At 46.2% G+C, this 18,345-nt stretch overlaps 1 protein-coding gene across 1 annotated transcript in view; it reads right to left on the bottom strand.

Annotated features, from left to right (window-relative positions):
* Positions 1 to 16,338, bottom strand: part of TTK (TTK protein kinase) — an 86,621-nt gene extending 70,283 nt beyond the window's left edge. The window contains exons 1-3 of the mRNA XM_073336522.1: positions 16,241 to 16,338; positions 6,439 to 6,582; positions 5,849 to 6,074 (exon numbers count right to left, since the gene is read on the bottom strand). Coding sequence (XP_073192623.1) covers positions 5,849 to 6,074; positions 6,439 to 6,580 — 368 coding nt within the window. The 5' untranslated portion in view covers positions 6,581 to 6,582; positions 16,241 to 16,338. The remainder of the gene's footprint in view (positions 1 to 5,848; positions 6,075 to 6,438; positions 6,583 to 16,240) is intronic.
* Between the last annotated feature and the right edge of the window lie 2,007 nt (positions 16,339 to 18,345).

Below are 18,345 nucleotides of genomic sequence, written 5' to 3'. Positions count from 1 at the left end.
ACATATAACAAATGGAAATAAGGGGAAATGGATAGCAATTACTATAAAAGTAGAAGTTATGCAGTGCATAAAACTGACAAGGGAAACTAAGGCCATGTCAAACCCAAGGCAGACAGGGTTAAGGACAATGAGAAGAACCATTTCTGTTTGTTTTTAAGTATACGAAGATCATAAAAATTCTAGCAATGGTATAGGCCCCTTACTAGATGGAGATGGTAAAATTGTTAATGATGATGCAGAACAGGCAGAAGCGTTCAATAAATGTATCTTTTTTGTATTTGGAAAGAAGCTAGATGATCTACTTGCCTCACATGAGGAAAATAAAGCACTTTCCAGTCCACTAGTAACCAAGGAGGATGTTAGACAATAGGTACTAGGAGTAAATATTTTTAAATCAGCAAGCCCACATGACTTGAGCCCAAGAGTGTTGGATTTTTAATCCTGAAATAAAACAAAAACTCCAGAACACTGGAAGAGTGCTAATGTTGTGCCAGTATTCAGAATAGACAAGTGTGATGACCTAGGTAACTATAGGCTGGTTAGCTGGACATCAATCCCAAGCAAAATAATGGAAAAGCTGATACAGGATTAAAATTAACAGAATTATTAAACAATAGGAGTATAATTAAGGCCAATTAACATGGTTTTATGGAAAAGTTTTGCCCAACAAACCTATATGTGCATAGATATAATATACTTAGATTTTTGTCAGGCATTTAACTTAGTACAGCATGACATTCTGATTAAAAAATTAGCACTATACAATATCAATAAAGCACATGTTAAATGGATTAAGAAATGGCTAACTGACAGATCTAAGAAAATACTTGTCAACGGGGAAACATCACTGAATAGGAATGTTTTTAGTGGGGTTCTGCCTGGCTTGATACTAGGCCCAAAGCTATTCAACATTTTCATCAATGATCTGGAAGTAAATATAAAAATCACTGCTTATAAAATTTGCATATGATACAAAGATGCAACAGTGGTAAACAACAAGAACAGAAATCATACAGCGTGATCTGAATCACTTGGTAAATTGGGCCCATAAAAAAAAAAAGCATATTTTAATACAGCCAAATGGGAAGTCCAGGAACAAGGACTGTAGGCCATACCTACAGAAAGGGGACCATTCTGGAAAGCAGTGATTCTCAAAAGGATTTAGGAGTCAGTGGACAAGCAACTCACCATATGCTCCCAGTGCGATGCTTTGGAGGAAAGGACTAATGTGATCCTTGGTTGTATCAATAGAGGAGTAGTGAACAGGAGTAGGAGGTGATACAGATGCTGAAATATTGTGTACGGGTCTGGTGTTCACATTTTGAAAAACCAGAGGGTACACAAAAAAATTTTGGGCTGGAGAAAATGCCCTAGGTCTGGTTTACACTACAGAGTCAAGTTGACACAAGGCACCTTATATCGACCTAACTCTGGAAGCATCTACACTTAAATTTCTCTCCCAGTGACGTAACTGCCCCACTACGCCGACTTAACTCCACCTCCATGAGCGGCACAGTCAAAGTCAATTTAATCAGGTGAATGCAGTGTCAGTGTAGACACTGTGTTGCTTATGTTGACTGTTACTGGCTTTCAGGAGCCATCCCACAATGCCCCACAGTGACAGTACAATTGATACAAGTGCTCCTGGTGAGTACACGCATCCCCGACACAAGGAGCAAAGTATTGACACACAAGTTATGCAATTAGTGCAGCGGCTGTATGCCAATGTATGTTAGGTTGACTTAATTGTGTAGTCCCAGAGCCGAACTGGACATCATGGCTTGTTCCAGGAGGTGTTGCTTCAGACATAGATTTACTGCAACATACACTCTCTTTTTGAAAAAACAGCAGATAGTGCATTTTTCTTTAATGTGCCACTCTGCCAGAGACAACAAACACAGACTACAGGGATCACTATTCTTAATAGCCACCCCGCAAGAAGGACATGTTTAAAACCTGGTGAAGGCACAGCACTAGGGTAACTAACAACAAACTACTTAAACTATTTAACTAAATAACTAAAGGGTACTACTGAGTTAAAACTATTTACAAAGCACACAGAGAAATCTCGCCGTGGCGCAGTAAACCAGTGGGAAAAAAAGGACAGGGAACTCCAACTCAGTTCCTTCTCACCGCCCGCTGCCTGTGGTGGTAGGATGCAGAATGTCCACCGACTTACGTGGGTTTTCTTGGACCAGTTCCACCTGGATTCACAGGGAATTAATCATCCCGCTAATGAACTCCTGCTATGTTTTAAAGTAATCTGGAATAGGTGAAAATGAATCAGGACAGAAGGCTTTGCCTGGTGATGCAGATGAATTGTTGCAATATAGAAAAGAGTCCTCAACCTCCAACGGTTGTTGCACCATGGGTACTAAAAGATTGGGTACCTGGGGCAGGTTGTTACCAAGCCCTGTACTAGGCACAGGACCTTCTATGTCATTGGGATGCACTGAAGAGCTTTGTTAAGACTGCTCTTGGGAACCCAATCCAGAAGCTGACAGAATGTCCCATGGGTTCCCATACGGCCATTTTTATGTATGGTATTGGGGGGTGGGGGGGAGGGAGGAAAGGGGGCAGGCAAGCACCTGGCAGACAGCCATGGTGATCTCTCTCTTGATCTGCTACTGTACTGATGACTACGACATGTGCTAGATTTTGCCACTGAAGAATGAGTGGGAGCTAGTCTAGATCTTCTCTTCAGTAAACAGACACACAGCTCCTCCTCTGAATCCAACAAACAGAAACAGCAGTCTCTGTGAGACAGTGATCTCAAACTCACCATGAGGGCCACATGAGGATTAGTACATTGGCCCGAGGGCTGCATCACTGAAACCTTTTCATACAACGATACAAAAGTATAGTCAAAAATGAAAAAAATGAAGGGTAATATAGTATGCTATTAAAAGTCAATGTATTAACTTTTTTAAAACTGTAACGCAAAGAGGGGTTTTAACAAAATATGAACACCTGTAACTATTCCTTATATGGTCAGTAACACTGATGATTATCTACATTAACAGTCTATTAGCATAGCTGTAATGGCAGGAACTTTTTAAAGTAACTATTCAGACAAAATACGTTGCCACTTTTAACAAACGTTCTTCCCAACTACTCACAGCAAAGAATCATACATGCCGAACTTCATACCTCAGACTGCTCATCTAGTCCGTGAGGCCCCGCCCCTTCCCTGACCCCATTCCAATCCCTTCCCCAAATTCCCCGCCCCAACTCCACCCCCTCCCCGCCTCCTCCCCTGAGCACGCTACATCCCCGCTCCTCCTTCCCTCCCTCCCTCCCGGAAAGTCCTAAGCACCGCCAAACAGCTGTTTGACGGTGGGAAGCACTGAGAGGTAGGTGGAAGAGGGGGGACGCAGCGCACTCAGGGGGAGGGAGGGGAGCTTGGCTGCCAGTGCAGTCGGCGCCTATGGCAGGCCGCAGGAAATAACTACAGCCCACGGGCCACGTGTTTGAGACTCCTGCTGTGAGATGTAGCTGTATGTACAGCTCAGTGGTTTGAGCATTGGCCTGCTAAACCCAGGGTTGTGAGTTCAATCCTTGAGGGGGCCATTTAGGGATCTGGGGCAAAAATTGGGGATTGGTCCTGCTTTGAGCAGGGGGTTGGACTAGATGACCTCCTGTGGTCCCTTCCAACCCTGATATTCTATGATTCTATCTTCAGAACCGGTACAAGAGATTTAAGCCTCACTGGTACTGCATGTCTTGAAGTTGGTACTACAGATTTCCTGACCATAGAAGTAAAAGTATCTGATGGGATTGGTACCAAGCAGGGGAGCCCAGTACCAAAAAAATGCACTAACTGTGGTACCGACTGCATGACTTGAGCAGAATTTCAATATTCTGCCATAGTAGACGGTTTGTATGGATTCCCCTAAGTAAGTTCTTTGCCATTGCATCAGCTACTGCTGTCATCGGTAGCAAAATTGCTTGTGGCAGTGCTAAAGTTGGTGCTTCAACTAATAGTCTCACTTGTGCTGGCCTCGATGTTACCTCAGGAGGTACCAAGTCAATGACTAAGCTTCCTGTAGAAGTCCAACCATTGGTAACAACAAGCTGCGAGTCTCCACACACACTCTAACCTTGCTACACAATGGTTTCCTGAAGACTTACTGAAGCTTCACAGTGTCCCAAGTGCCCTTTAGAAGAGGAACTCTCTTTTGCTTTTGAAGTCAGATTTCATCCTGAGACTGACTTGTGGCTCTTACAATGTGTTCTCGGAGAAGGAAAACACTTCTTCTCCAGTTGCAGAATCTCTGACCCCACACAGCAGAAAGAGCCATAGGAGAACCACTTGAGGCCAAGAGAGAAGTGCTGGGTCTGGACAACCCAGGTCCAAGGAGGGAAGCATGGTACACTCCATGAGGTAGTCTCTCAACCTAATGTTCCTGGACTTCTGGGTCCTCTTTTTAAAAGATCTACAAATAGAGCACCTATCTCTAATATGTCCCTGGCCAAGACAAAGCAGGCAGCAGGTATAAGGGTCACTAACAGGTTGAGACCCTGCACATGAAACAGTGCTTGAAACCAAGCGACTTGGGAATAACCAAGCTCCTTGTACCAAGCAAAAACAAGCTTGGAAAAGTAAACATAAAAAACCTTTACAAAAACAGAAATGAAATATTGCCAAGGGGGAAAAAAAACCCATGCATACCCTAAACTACTATTTATAATATGAAGAAAAAGCTTTCCCCAGAGGAGAAAAGGAAACCTTGAGCAACAGTCCACAGACAGCACCACAGGTAGCAAGAAGGAACTGAAGAGAGCATGGGGGCAACTCCACCCTTTACACCCTCAGCTGGATGTAAGAAGTGCATAGCACATGTGCTGCCCTGATAGGTACCACTAGGGAAAACTCTGGCTAGACACACTAGTACATTAGACACACACACACACACACACACAGAGAGAGAGAATAGACAGTGCAGTCTCTCAAAGAAGAACCAGCCCCTTCCACTTCTGTTTCACTGAGAATAAGTTAAGGGACTATTCATTAGCTTCATTTTATTGGGTAAAGTTATATTCTGGTAATTGACTTGTCTTTGTTTCTGTGATATCAGTAAGAAAAATAACAGTGCCTCTCATTCTGGAACACTTGAGGCTGGCAGGCTTGGATAATGTTTTTCTGAAAGATGCATTACTGTTAAATAGATAACCTGCCCTACTGAGAAGTAAGTTGCAACCGCAACACAAAAGTTATGTTAAGTGGGTTCTAAAATTCCAAAGAGAGAAAAAGCATGGCTTTTGAGGTGAATAGGTTAAAATACAACTCAGCATTATTACCCACAATACAGAGTTGAGGTGAAACTTGTTAAACTTACAAGTTTCCTATTTTTTTTGTACTTGCACATAATATTTAAGTTTACACAAAATAGGGGTGAAGGGGAAGGAAAGAATGGGAGGTCTCCTCATATCATTTTCAACCTTCCTCACACATACAATCCAAGTAAAAGAAAATTATTTTTAAGCAAGTGTTATTGAAAGTAATGTAACAGACTAATATTTTGGTGAGATTTGGTGTGCTCCCCGTCCCCCATCCCTATGTGTTAAAAATAAGCTGATCAATCATACTCATCGGTATATAAGAAAATATGCCATCTGTGTCACAATAAGTAGGTTTACATTAGTCATTTATCCTGCACAAGCAGTAAGTTTCTAATGGTCCTAGGTGCCCTCTAATTATAAGTTAAATAACATTAATGTTAATAGAAGTATTTATTTGCCCTAAGGGCAAAAGAGACTTTTGTTAACTGTGTCTATTTTGCCATTGGTAAAATTCAGAAGTCTTCTTTTGGAGTTTTCTTATTGTAAATTGGTGATTGGTACTTACGCTTTCAACTCAGCAAATCTCACTAGGATCCGAGCATAGTTCTCATTTTGACTGTGTTTTTCTGCAGGTAGTGCAGCAACTGCTTGACTGTAACGACCAATCAATCTATTCAATAGACTAATATCAGTCTGAGGTATACCCTTTTTTTCCAATTTAAGCAAGAAACTCAGCCAGTCTTCCGGATTATTTGCAGTCATCATAATTTGATTAACAGTGCCAGAGTTATCTAAGAAAAAAAGCAACAACCAAATACATTCTTAGGTTTATGGTTATAAATACATACATACATACACACACACACACAATATGAACACTAAATGAAAGGGGGGAAATGTCAATATTTGCAAAAAATTCTAAATATGAGTAATCTACAAACAAGTGCAGTTACTGAAAGAAAGGATCTAAGCAGCGTTATCAAGGTGGGCTGAAATTTGTCACTTGTTTTGGGCATCACTTTTTAGTCTTAAAAAGACTGTAAAAAGAAAATACTGAAATAGATTAAACTGTTTTTGTTTAATAGTTCTCAGATTAGTTGACTTTAGCATCAATTGCAGGAAGAGTGAAAATGCAGATTAAGAAAAAAAACATACCTGTTGTATCAGCTGAGACTTTAGTAAAATTAAGCTCATCAGTAACATTGTCTTCATTTTTATATTTATTTTTTAGGTCTCTGACTCGATTCATGATTGAAGCAATTGTCAGTCCTCTTTCGCTTAAATCCTCCTCCTCCATTTCTAGACACAGATAAAAGACAGGGTAACTACTGCAGAGTTCTGTTGCAGTCAAGGTACAAGTGAAAGCATCTGTAGCAAACAGCCGTTAAAGCCTGAGAGATTTCCTCATGTACATTTTGAAGATTAAGACCATTCCATATCTACCATACTTATTTCAGCAAAAGCTAAAAACTTCTGTTATCAAGGCAATTTTAATTATACTCCTGAAACAAGTTACTTGTTACTAGTTTGTTAATGGTATGTACAACCTAGCATTACTTTTTCCCTGAATATACACAAACAAGTATTTAAAAGCGTTCTTTGAATGAAGGGTGTGCAATGCTGTTCAACAACATAGCACTTCGAAATTTTTCAGGGCAATTTATTCTTTGATGGATTTGACTCAATAGTTCATTTTAATTGAATGTTACCATCTAAAAAAGTGCAATTAAAAAAGATCTGATGCCATTAAGTGAAATAAACACATATACAAATATTTTTTTAAACACAAACACACATTTCAAAGTATTTGGTTGTTATGGTTCCTGCAGACACTTGGCTTTACAGTGCTGTAAGATTCCAAGGTGCTTTACAAGAATATTACAAGACAGATCCCTCTCCCAAAGTTGCAGCCTAAATAAGACATTATACAGACAGTATGCCTTGAGACAGCAATTTAAAGCTGAAAGCTACTAATATTTGTTGCTATGCTCTGGAGTGCAGTGCTTGTAATGCTAGGAGGTGATTGTGAAGGGTGCAGACGATGCACTATGAAGGCTTAAGAAAATTGCTTGTTGCTTTGCAGGGCTCTGTTTGCTTTCAATTAATAGAATAAAGATGGTTTTCAAACCGAAACAATTTTTTTATTGAAAAACAACAACCGAAGGGGAGAGAGACAAAACAAACACATCAGCACTGTGGTGGATGGAGGAAAGGGAGGATCCCAGGAGGAGGTGGGGTCCTGGGACGGTTAAAGATTTGTGTATGTCCAGGTTTCATATCCAATCTTCTCCTTTGGAGTACAGTGCAGCAGGTACTGTACTTCAGCAGGGCTAAACTGCAGAGGGTGTTGAGTGCAGTGGGTACGGGGAGTCTGCAGTGCTGGACTGTGACAGGAGAGGATTGGAATGCAGCAGGTACAGACTGGAGCCAGGAGGTTGATAAGGGTGTTTTGGCGGTGTCTGGGGTGCATGTGAGAAAGAGTTTTGCGACAGCTGCTGCAGGGGAGGGCAGGTGCGGAGCTGCTTGGTTTGCAGTGCTAGTAGCGCCTGGAGAGTGTTCACTTGGGGCTCCATAACGTTTAAGAGCCGCTCTGTGGCTTCGTTCTGGCATGCCACTTTCTCCTTTCAGTCCCTATTCTTGCTGTCCCGCCACTCCTTCAATTCTTGTTTTTCAGCCATGCAGTGCATCATAACATCACGCAGAGTCCTCTTTAGTTCTTCCTGGCTTAATTCTGCACAGCCATTCAGCTGGCAATAATAAAGAGGGAAGCTGGACTCCCAAGGTCATATCTGTGAAGCCAAAATGCAACATTTTACAGAAGCAGTATTGTTTGCAAAACACAGACCACTGATTCAGTGATTTAAAACACAGCCACTATTCACATACCTGTCACTAACTGGCTGACCCCAAGCAAGCACTCATGAGCCACAAGACCCCCAAAATAGTGAGTAACCGCAGGGGCGGTGAAATCAGTGTTCCAGGACTGTACTGTACACTGAGCACGTGGCTCTTGGGGAGAGCCAGTACTGGGGGGTTGGGGTAGGGTGGGGGGCTTATCATTCCTGTCCCCACATTTTCCACAGGCTGCATTCGTTATGGAAGATATCTCACTGCTAAAGGTAAGCAGGGAATCAAGGGAGGGTCTTCTCCAAGACTGCGGCTTCTGCCCTGGCCCTTATGTGGCTCGCCTGTGTGCGGCAATGGTCCTCCGACCCCCCACCACCACCCTGTGACAGTAGAGTGGTGCGTGAAAGTTGCCCTTAATGGGGCAAGAAACAAAGCAGCTCAGCCAAAGAACCTGCAGCAGTGGATTGCCCAGTACCTCCATGAGAGTTTCCTGGAGAGCTCTGAGGCAGATTCCCATGAAGTGAGGGAGTCAATCAACAATCTGTTCTGCCTCTCAGACTAGGCACGTGGTGGTACGCACATCATACAGACACAAGCCTGCTTTCTGCAACCCTCCTGCCTCCAACAACTCGCTTCAGCAATTCCCAAAATCAAAGCCACTTACCAGGGACCTCCTCTCCAGTTTGTGCTTCGCCAAGCTCCGACAGCTGTGACTGGCTAGCCTCCTCTGGGGTAGAGAAGAGGTCCTGGCTGCGTGCATCTCTGACCTCCAAGTCCTCTCTGCCTCTGGGTCCCCTGAACCCCTCCTCATCCAAGATTTCCTCCTCCTGGCTCGGTCCACTCTCGACTGGCACACAAGTCACTGAAGTATCCATGGTGGCCTTCGCAGTGGAGGTGGGGTCGCCACCGAGCACCACGTCCAGCTCTTTGTAGAACCAGCAGCTCATGGGCACAGCACCAGAGCAGCAGTTTCCTCCTGTGCCTTGTGGTAGGCATTCCATAGATCCTTCACTGTGACCCTGCACTGCAGTGTGTCCCGGTCATGGCCCCTTTCTGCCATGCATCGTAAAATCTGTCCATAGGTATCATAATTCCTACAGCTGGAGCGCAGCTGAGACTGGACAGCCTCCTCTCCCCAAATGCTGATGAGGTCCAGCAACTCGGCATTGCTCCAAGCAGGGAATCGCCTGGTACGTGGAGCAGGCATGGCCACCCGGAAAGATGTGCTGAGACCACTGCACGCGTCACCGAGCAAACAGGAAGGGGACTTTCAAAATTCCAAGGAATTTAAGGGGTGGGGCTCATGGTTGGTCACCTGAGGGCAGGGGAGTAGAGTTCAAACCGATGACCAGACAGGCAAGAACAGGCATTGTGGGACACCTCCCAGAGGCCAATCGCAGTGCTGAAGTTGATCAGCGTGTCTACACCGGCACCGCGGCTCTGTAGCCCTGGCGCATAAAGCTGCATACCTGTCGTCAGGGTGATTTTTTTTTTTTTTAAACAGATCTGCAACTGTGCAGTTTCTATGCACTAAGTGGCTTGGTAGTGTGTACACCTTGGGAGTTTCAACGCAGAAAGCTACTTTACTGTGCAGAAACTTGCCAGTGTAGACAAGAGCGGAGTCATGTTTCCATCAGAAGGCATTGTACGTACAATGGTTAAAAGTAACCCCCTAAAATACTATACCATAGAGGGGGAAAACACAGCTTATTTTCCAGTTTTGTTTGAATATTGCTTACTTTGACAGCTTAATTTTAAAAGGGCCAAGTTTCTCCTAAACCTGTTTTCCCATATTGTTAAGATTAGTTCGCCTGATGGAACAAAGTTACAATATTTTCTGAAACTAGGGGCAGTGCCTTAATGATTGGCCACAGATTTTGTCTTGTGGCACAGAGACCAGGTCATGTAAAAAAAATCACTGCCTCCAACATTGTCATAAGATGTGGCAATGTTACAGCCACTGGCCCTCTTCCTTCTCAGAGAAGTTGCCACTTGATAACCATGAAGAAAATGCTGGCAAACATTCCAATATCAAGACAGATAATTAGAACCTTTCATCCCCAATTAGAACCCTCCCACCATGGTCAGAACCCAAATGTTTCTTTGCACCACCACCATCTATCTATGTTGGGTTCTTCTACCCATACCCTTGAAAATGAAATCACACAGAGCTGTGAAAGTTCTATGGAAAAAGCCTCCAGTTTCCATGACCCACCATGCTGAATTAGCTGACAAAATGAATAGCCTATAAAAGGCTTTTACTAAAATATAAAGAGTCATGAGTTATTCAGTTTATTGTTTACTAAACAAAAAACAAAACAAAAAAACCCAGACCACTTGTTCAAGAGTTCTTGTGAATCTGACACCACTGTTGTCAGTTTGATACAGAATTCAGATACAGAATGTCTCAAAATATACAGGTCCCTATTCACGTAAAAAAAAAAAATATCCTCAAGTGGTTTTAACTGGTTAAGAAATAACCCCTTTCAAAAACCAAAATGCATTTTTTGGAATTGCAGTTCAGTCTGTATTATGGTACACACTTTCTTTCATTCACCTCTCATCTCTTTTCTATGGTCACTGCTACATCTTGTGTCAAATTACATTTGAGTGTTTCAGGACAAGGGCTGTTCTACTGTGCTCTTGAACGGTAATTAGCACAATGGCACCCTGATCTTGACTGCTTGTCACAGGTTCCGCTGTAAAACAAAGTAATAAAACAGCAACAACTGCACACTACATAGAAAGTAAGGCAAGAGGAAGAAAAGAGAAGCTTTTGAAGGTCATGAGCAACAAGCACACTGTCGACTTAAGAACATGAAGTAACAAAAACTCGTTTGTTCAATATTTATTTTGTTTAAGATGTACCTATCCACAGTTCATTACTAATCAAGATTAAAAGATAAACTTTCATACAGTAACTTGCCAATTCAAATCAGTCCAACTCCCAAAATATAGAATACAAGGAAAACCTCCCACATCTGACTACTCAATAGCCTGCAACTCACCCTCATCCCAGATGGATGGAAAAATAAGTGGACCTCTCAGAATCTCAAAGGGACAAAATCCAGGTTTAGCCTGGTGGTTAGAGTGGAAAGCAAGTTCCAGAGTTGAAGATCCTTCATAGAGAATACCCTGCCACCAGCCTCCATCCACTTAAAGCCAGAGAGCTATTAGCTCAATGGCCCCTCCCAATTGCAACTGTGGCATTAGCAAAGTTAGACATGGTCTCAAAGAAAGGGCTGTTATGCCCAGGTTAAGCTCCCAACACCTATAAAATACTTATAAAAGGCCAGCATCTATGATAACCTCTTACAGGCTAACTCCCCATAACTTGCCTTCACATGGCCGAGATATTTGCACTAACAGTGCGGGGAGGAGAGGATGTGAACATTGAGTATCTGGCAGTTTTCCCTCTAATTTTTCCTACCCATATGCAGAATTAATTTTGTTATGTGCACCAATGTGGAGATGATGTGTGACACATCGCCTTCATATTGGTGCACATAACAAAATTCATGTGGTGGGGCCAAGGAGTTCAGAGTGTGGAAGGGGGCTCAGGGCCAGGGCAGAGGGTTGGGGTGCAGGCTCTTGGGTGGGGCCAGGGATGAGGGGCTCAGAGCTGGGGCAGAGGGTTGGGGTGCGGGGGTGTGAGGGCTCCAGCTAAGGGTGCAGGCTCCGGGGTGTGGCTCGGGATGAGGGGCTCAGGTTTGGAGCAGAGGGTAGAGGTACAGACTCTGGGGTGGGGCCAGGGATGTGGGGTTTGGGATGCAGGAGGGTGCTCCGGAGCGTTCCTCTTCCCAGCCCAGGTTAGCGAGCAGCCCAGCTCTAATGAGCCCCGGGAGCTTCTCCCTGTCAGGCAGGTGACTGCAACCCCCCGCAACTCCCCCCCAAAAGCCAGCAGCTTGGCGAGTAACTCCCTGGTTGCACTGAACCACTTTCCCCTTTGCACGCCTGGCTGGGAAGGCGCGTTAAAGCAAAGTAGGCAGCGACTCTGCTCTACAGCCCAGCCAGCTCACGGGTGCCCCTATGGCCACCAATGAGCGTTTCAACTCACAAGAAGCAATTAGCTCCCCCATCCCAAGTCCCCGTAGCAGAGGCCAGGGAAGGCGTGGAAACCCGCTGCCTTCTGCCCACTGGGACCAACCACGGCCAGAGAGACTAAGCTGCTTCCACTGCCTCCACTGCCCACCAGCACCAGGGAGCACAATACCTCCAATCTCTGAGACCACCACTAGCCCCAGGCCCCTCCTGCAGCCTCTGGACACTAGATCAGCAGCCCCAGCCCTCTCCTGCAGCCTATGGGCACGAGATCACTGGCTCCAGCCCCCAGGCACGAGATCACCAGCCTCCTTCCCCCTCCTGCAGCCCCCAGGGGCGAGATCACCGGCTCCAGTCCCCTCCTGCACCCCCAGGGGCAAGATCACCAGCTCCAGTCCCCTCCTGCAGCTTCTGGGCTGAGGGGAGAGGCACATCTCCCTACCGCAGCAGCTCCAGGGCTGAGATCGCAGGATAGGCGCCCCTCCCCGCCCAACAAGTCTGGACCGCAGCTGGGTCAGGCCGTGGCAGGGGCGCCCCAGCCGTGGCAGGTCCAGCCCGGGGTTCGGACCATCCCTCCCCCAGCAGGTTGAGGGCTGGGTTAGGTGGGGGCCAGGGAGGGGCACCCAACCCTGGCAGGTCCCGGGGCGGGTTCCCTGAGCACCTGCATGGCGCTAAATAGGCTGCTGCATGGCCCTGCAGCCACGCAGCTTACAGGGAACTTAGGTATCTGGTACCCTTAACCGTACAGCTTATGGGAGGGGGAGTTCTTTAGCCCAGGAAGGCATCCTACCTTGGAGAAGGTGGGAAGAAAATGAGCATGTGTGACACTGCACTCCAAATATTCTTCACAGTGATATTATATGATTATGACATAATCAATGTATTTTATGCAAGATAAGTCATGTGAGACGTCATTGGAAAGGTTATGATTTGCTGAATATGATTATCCTATTTGTATGCATGTATCATTTTTGTATCTGAAGTTATGAATATTGACTATGTATCTGTATTTCAAATGTAGTTACACCTGGGTAACGCCCACTAGACAAGATGTTTTCAGTCTAGACAACTGGTGGGCAAGGGCCATTAGGGAAAACAATAAGCCCTAGGAAAAGCTTATCTCCCACCTGGGGAGCCTTCCTGAGAAGGCTACAGACAGCCTGTAAATAATGACTGCTATGAATCTACAAACGACACGTGATGTGTCCACATGTCTCTGGATTCCATTTTGGGATATTAGTGTTTTTCCACAGATTGGTCTGGGAACCAAGCTTTGAAACAAAGAGTTCCCACTATATGCAAAAGCTATATAAGGCGGGGAGACACATCACCTGGTGTTCTTCGCTTCCTACCCAAGAAGACTCCTGGAAACACTTTAGGAACAAAGACTGAACTGGGGAAGTGTTGGACCCAGGCTAAAGGGATTTTTAGCCTGTGAATGGAACATCTCGGGATTCCAAGCTATAAGCAAGTGCAGCTTACCCCTTAAGAATCTGTAGCCTGCTTGTACAATCTCTTAGGGTGAGAATCTGCTATTCATATCCAATCTATTTAGTATATTAAGTTTAGTTTGCGTTTTTTGTTTATTTGCTAGGTAATCTATTTTGATCTGTTTGCTATCCCTTATAATTAGTTAAAATCTATCTTTTGTAGTTAATAAACTTGTTTTTGCTTTATCTAAACTAGTCTGAGAGAATCATAACTCAAAGGCAAAAGGCTGTTGCATATTCCTCTCCACATGGAGGGAGGAGGCAAATTTTATGAACTTATGCTGTAGAGTTCCCTGTGCAGGGCAAGTTGGTATAATTTTGGGTTTATACTCCAGAGGGGATGGGTGCCCGAGGAGCTAGTAGTTGCCCTAGCTGTAGCCTTCCCATGCAGGGGCTGGTCAGAGCGCCTGCATATAACTGCAGCTGGATGTGTCCCTACCTGTATGTATGCTGGTGAAAGTGCAGGCTGGAGCCTGGAGGGCTTTGCAACTTGTCACAACAGTACAGGGTAAGAGGGAGCCCAGGCTGGTGGGTCAGGGAGTCTCAGTGGGACCCCAGTTCCAGTGACATCTCGGGGGGAACCCATCACAGCATGTACTTAGTCTAACTGGGTAAAGGCCCTGTCATTGCGGTGTAAATCAGGGACATCAGCGGATACCAATAAAACCTATAATGTGAAAGACTTGTTTTGGTTTTTTGATGGTGAATTACCAAAGGGCAGTAGTACATGCCAGTTATAAAGAAGGGTGACACTGGCCTGTATTGCTTTTCCTTCAGGGACTACAGTGGGAGAATGTTTCAGCCTTATGATAGTAGATCACCTGCCTCAAGCCTGGCAGCCCCAAGCCAATAGGATTTCTGGTTGCTGGCATCTAAACTGTCCTCTAGACTTGGTTCTGGGCCCTGGGGGGCTGTGAGCAGGTTTCAGGGCATCCGCCAGGCAGGGCCAACATTAGACTCACTGGAGCCCAGGCCAGAAAGCTGAAGTTTCACTGCATGGAGCTGAAGCCTGGGGCCCTCAGCCCTGCTACCTCGGGCAGAAGCCGAAGACTGAGTATTGTACCTTTATGGGGCGCCCTGTGGCATGAGGCCATGGGAAACTGCCCCGCTTGGTACCCACTAATGCCAGACCTGGCTTTTATATACAGAAAAACAATTGTTGTGACATAGGTGGGCCCTGGAGTTTTTATAGCATGTGCGGTGCTCAGAAAGGAAAAGGTTGAGAACCACTGCTCTAGAGCAGTAGGTCTCAACCTATTTACCATTGTAGGCCACATATGAGGCTCTCTATTACTGATGCAAAATAGTAAACAGTTAACCGCTAAGCATTAGTCTTACCGGTTAACCACCCTAACCCTTAACCCCAGCCATGGCGATGCCAGCCCCGGACCGGGCGGCCAGAGCCACCCTAGCCCCAGCGATTAGTCAATATAATTTTAATAGTTAAAGAAGTTAACTGTTTAAAACAATATTTACATCCCTACTCTCTATGGGTAATGTGTGCCACATCCACACTATATACCTGTAAGGCTCTGAAGGTGTCACGTGGGCCACAGCTGCGTGCTGATTGGGCTACAAGCAGCTCACAAATTGAGAACCACAGCTTAAAGAGAGTCAAGGCAGGTCTACACTACAAACTTGCATCAGCGTAGCTGCCCTGATACGAGTCCAATTTAAAGTGTCTGCCATGTTTGCAATATCACTATATGCACCTCAACAAGGCTCTGATTAAGAGTTCCCACCAAGACTTGGAGGCTCCAGCGGACACAACAAAATGAAGCATATTATACCACTTTTCTGTCAAAAACAGTGTATTCCTAGGCGCAATATAACATCATTACTTAGGACAGGACAGATAAAGCCCTAAACTGTTTGGGCTCAGGATAGCCAAGGGACCATTTCATTTGTCATGTATTGCTGCTACAGTTGAGGTCCTTTTGCTTTTGTTCTGCATTTGTACAGCATCTAGCACAACCGTCCATCCCTAGGGTTCCTATGTGCTACACAATACAAATAATAAAGAGCCGGACTCTGATTTGTACAGTGGGATGGGAGGCGTGGATACAGGCAGGGGAGACCCAAGGACTAGCCCTACATCAGCCTTCTTGTTATACCAGAGACGAAACCAGCTGCAGCCCTGACATAACGGTTGTAGGTTACAAGTCACCAGGGCGAGCTCCCTCACACAGGCTCCGCAGGGAGCGCCCCGCCTCTGCACCCCAGGATGCTCCCGCAGAGCCCAAGGAGAGGCCGCTGCGTCTCAAGCTGGAGACGGGGGCAAGCTGAAGAGCAGCGCCAGGCTTCCGCGGCGGCCTCAGGCGTCAAAGGCGCCGTTCGCCACGTTGGTGCACAAGGCGCTGCGCGGGCGGCTCGCAGCCAGTCCGAGCGGCTGGCGAGAGGAACCAAGGCGACAGCCAGCCCCGCGCCCCCGCCAGGAGAGCCTCCGTGGGCGGGGGAACAGGCCGCACTCCGGACACCCGACCCCACAGAAACTCTCGTCCTCCGGCAATGACTGCCACCGCCGCCCCCCGGAGCCCGCCCCCGAGGGCAGCAAGAGCCGTTGGGGGAGCTGCACTCACCGCCGAGCGGGCCGCTGCGCCGAGGCAGGAGGTTATGAGCGGGCGACCTGAGGCGGAGGAAACGGCGCGCCGCCGCGCTCTGTGTTTGAATATCGTCACCGCCCAACAAGCGGGCCTCGGATTGGCGGGTTCGGCTCTAGGGTGCGGATACAATTTAGTTCCGATTGGACAAGAGGCTCTTTTGAGCCGCTCCCTCGTCCCGCCCCCTACTAGAGAGAAGAAGCCCCAGCGGAAAAGTTAGACGTTGGAACCGCCACTAATCCTCCGCGGTGCAACTAGTCTCCTTCCGCTGCTCCACAGCCCCAGCCCCCCCACCCACCGTGTCCAGGCGCTGCTTCGTCTCCCTCCGCTTCAGCCCGGCCCATGGCGCGGGCGCCGCCCCCTGCCCGCCTCAGGGCAGCCGCATAGCCGACTCCGCCTGCTGAAGGGCTGCTTTCAGCCCCGCCAGCGCCTCTCTGCCGGCGGCCGGGCTAAGGCACTCGGAGCCCTGGGGGTATGCAGCCTCATTCACACGCTGCAGAAACAGCCACGTGACCCTTCCCCCTCACCACCTGAAAGGTTAATTAAATACAGGGAGTAAAGGGGCTATCATGCAAGGTGTGTTGTTCACCAGAGGTAGCTCATCATGCCACAGGAACCTGATTTCTTCCCTTGAGGCAATAACTTGAATCATAGAAGATTAGGGTTGGAAGGGACCTCAGGAGGTCATCTAGTCCAACCCCCTGCTCAAAACAGGACCAACACCAACTAAATCGTCCCAGCCAGGACTTTATCAAACTGGGCCTTAAAAACCTCTAAGGATGGAGATTCCACCACCTCCCTAGGTAACCCATTCCAGTGCTTCACCACCATCCTAGTGAAATAATGTTTCCTAATCTCCAACCTAGACCTCCCCCACTGCAACTTGAGACCATTGCTCCTTGTTCTGTCATCTGCCACCACTGAGAACAGCCTGGCTCCATCCTCTTTGGTATCCCCCTTCAGGTAGTTGAAGACTGCTATCAAATTCCCCCCCCCATTCTTCTCCTCTGCACTCTAAAACAAGCCAAGTTCCCACAGCCTCTCCTCGTAAGTCATAAAAAGAAAAGGAGTACTTGTAGCACCTTAGAGACTAACCAATTTATTTGAGCATAAGCTTTCGTGAGCTATAGCTCACTTCATCGGATGCATACTGTGGAAAATACAGAAGATGTTTTTATACACACAAACCATGAAAAATCTTGGGAGACAGGCCAGTCGTTGCCTACAGACAGCCCCCCAACCTGAAGCGAATACTCACCAGCAACCACATACGACACAACAGAACCACTAACCCAAGAACCTATCCTTGCAACAAAGCCCGTTGCCAACTGTGCCCACATATCTATGCAGGGGACACCATCACAGGGCCTAATAACATCAGCCACACTATCAAAGGCTCGTTCACCTGCACATCCACCAATGTGATATATGCTATCATGTGCCAGCAATGCCCCTCTGCCATGTACATTGGGCAAACTAGACAGTCTCTACATAAAAGAATAAATGGACACAAATCAGATGTCAAGAATTATAACATTCAAAAACCAGTCGGAGAACACTTCAATCTCTCTGGTCACTCGATTTCTGATCTCAAAGTGACTATCCTTCAACAAAAAAACTTTGAAAACAGACTCCAACGAGAGACTGCTGAATTGGAATTAATTTGCAAATTGGATACAATTAACTTCGGCTTGAATAGAGACTGGGAATGGTTGAGTCATTATAAAAAGTAACCTATTTCCCCTTGTTTATTCCTCCCCCCCCCCCCCACCACTGTTCCTCAGACGTTCTTGTTAAACCCTGGATTTGTGCTGGAAATAGCCCACCTTGATTATCATAAACATTGTAAGGAGAGTGGTCACTTTAGATAAGCTATTACCAACAGGAGAGTGGGTTTGTGTGGGGAGTGAGGAGCGGGAGAAAACCTGGATTTGTGCTGGAAATGGCCCACCTTGATTATCATACACATTGTAAGGAGAATGATCACTTTAGATAAGCTATTACCAACAGGAGAGTGGGTTTGTTGGGGGGGGAGAAAACCTGGATTTGTGATGGAAATGGCCCACCTTGATTAGCATACACAT

Source organism: Lepidochelys kempii, chromosome 3 (genome assembly GCF_965140265.1).
Source record: "Lepidochelys kempii isolate rLepKem1 chromosome 3, rLepKem1.hap2, whole genome shotgun sequence".
NCBI lineage: Eukaryota > Metazoa > Chordata > Testudines > Cheloniidae > Lepidochelys > Lepidochelys kempii.
The sequence above is the reverse complement of the archived record's forward strand: the minus strand, read 5'-3'. Positions and strand labels throughout refer to the sequence as shown.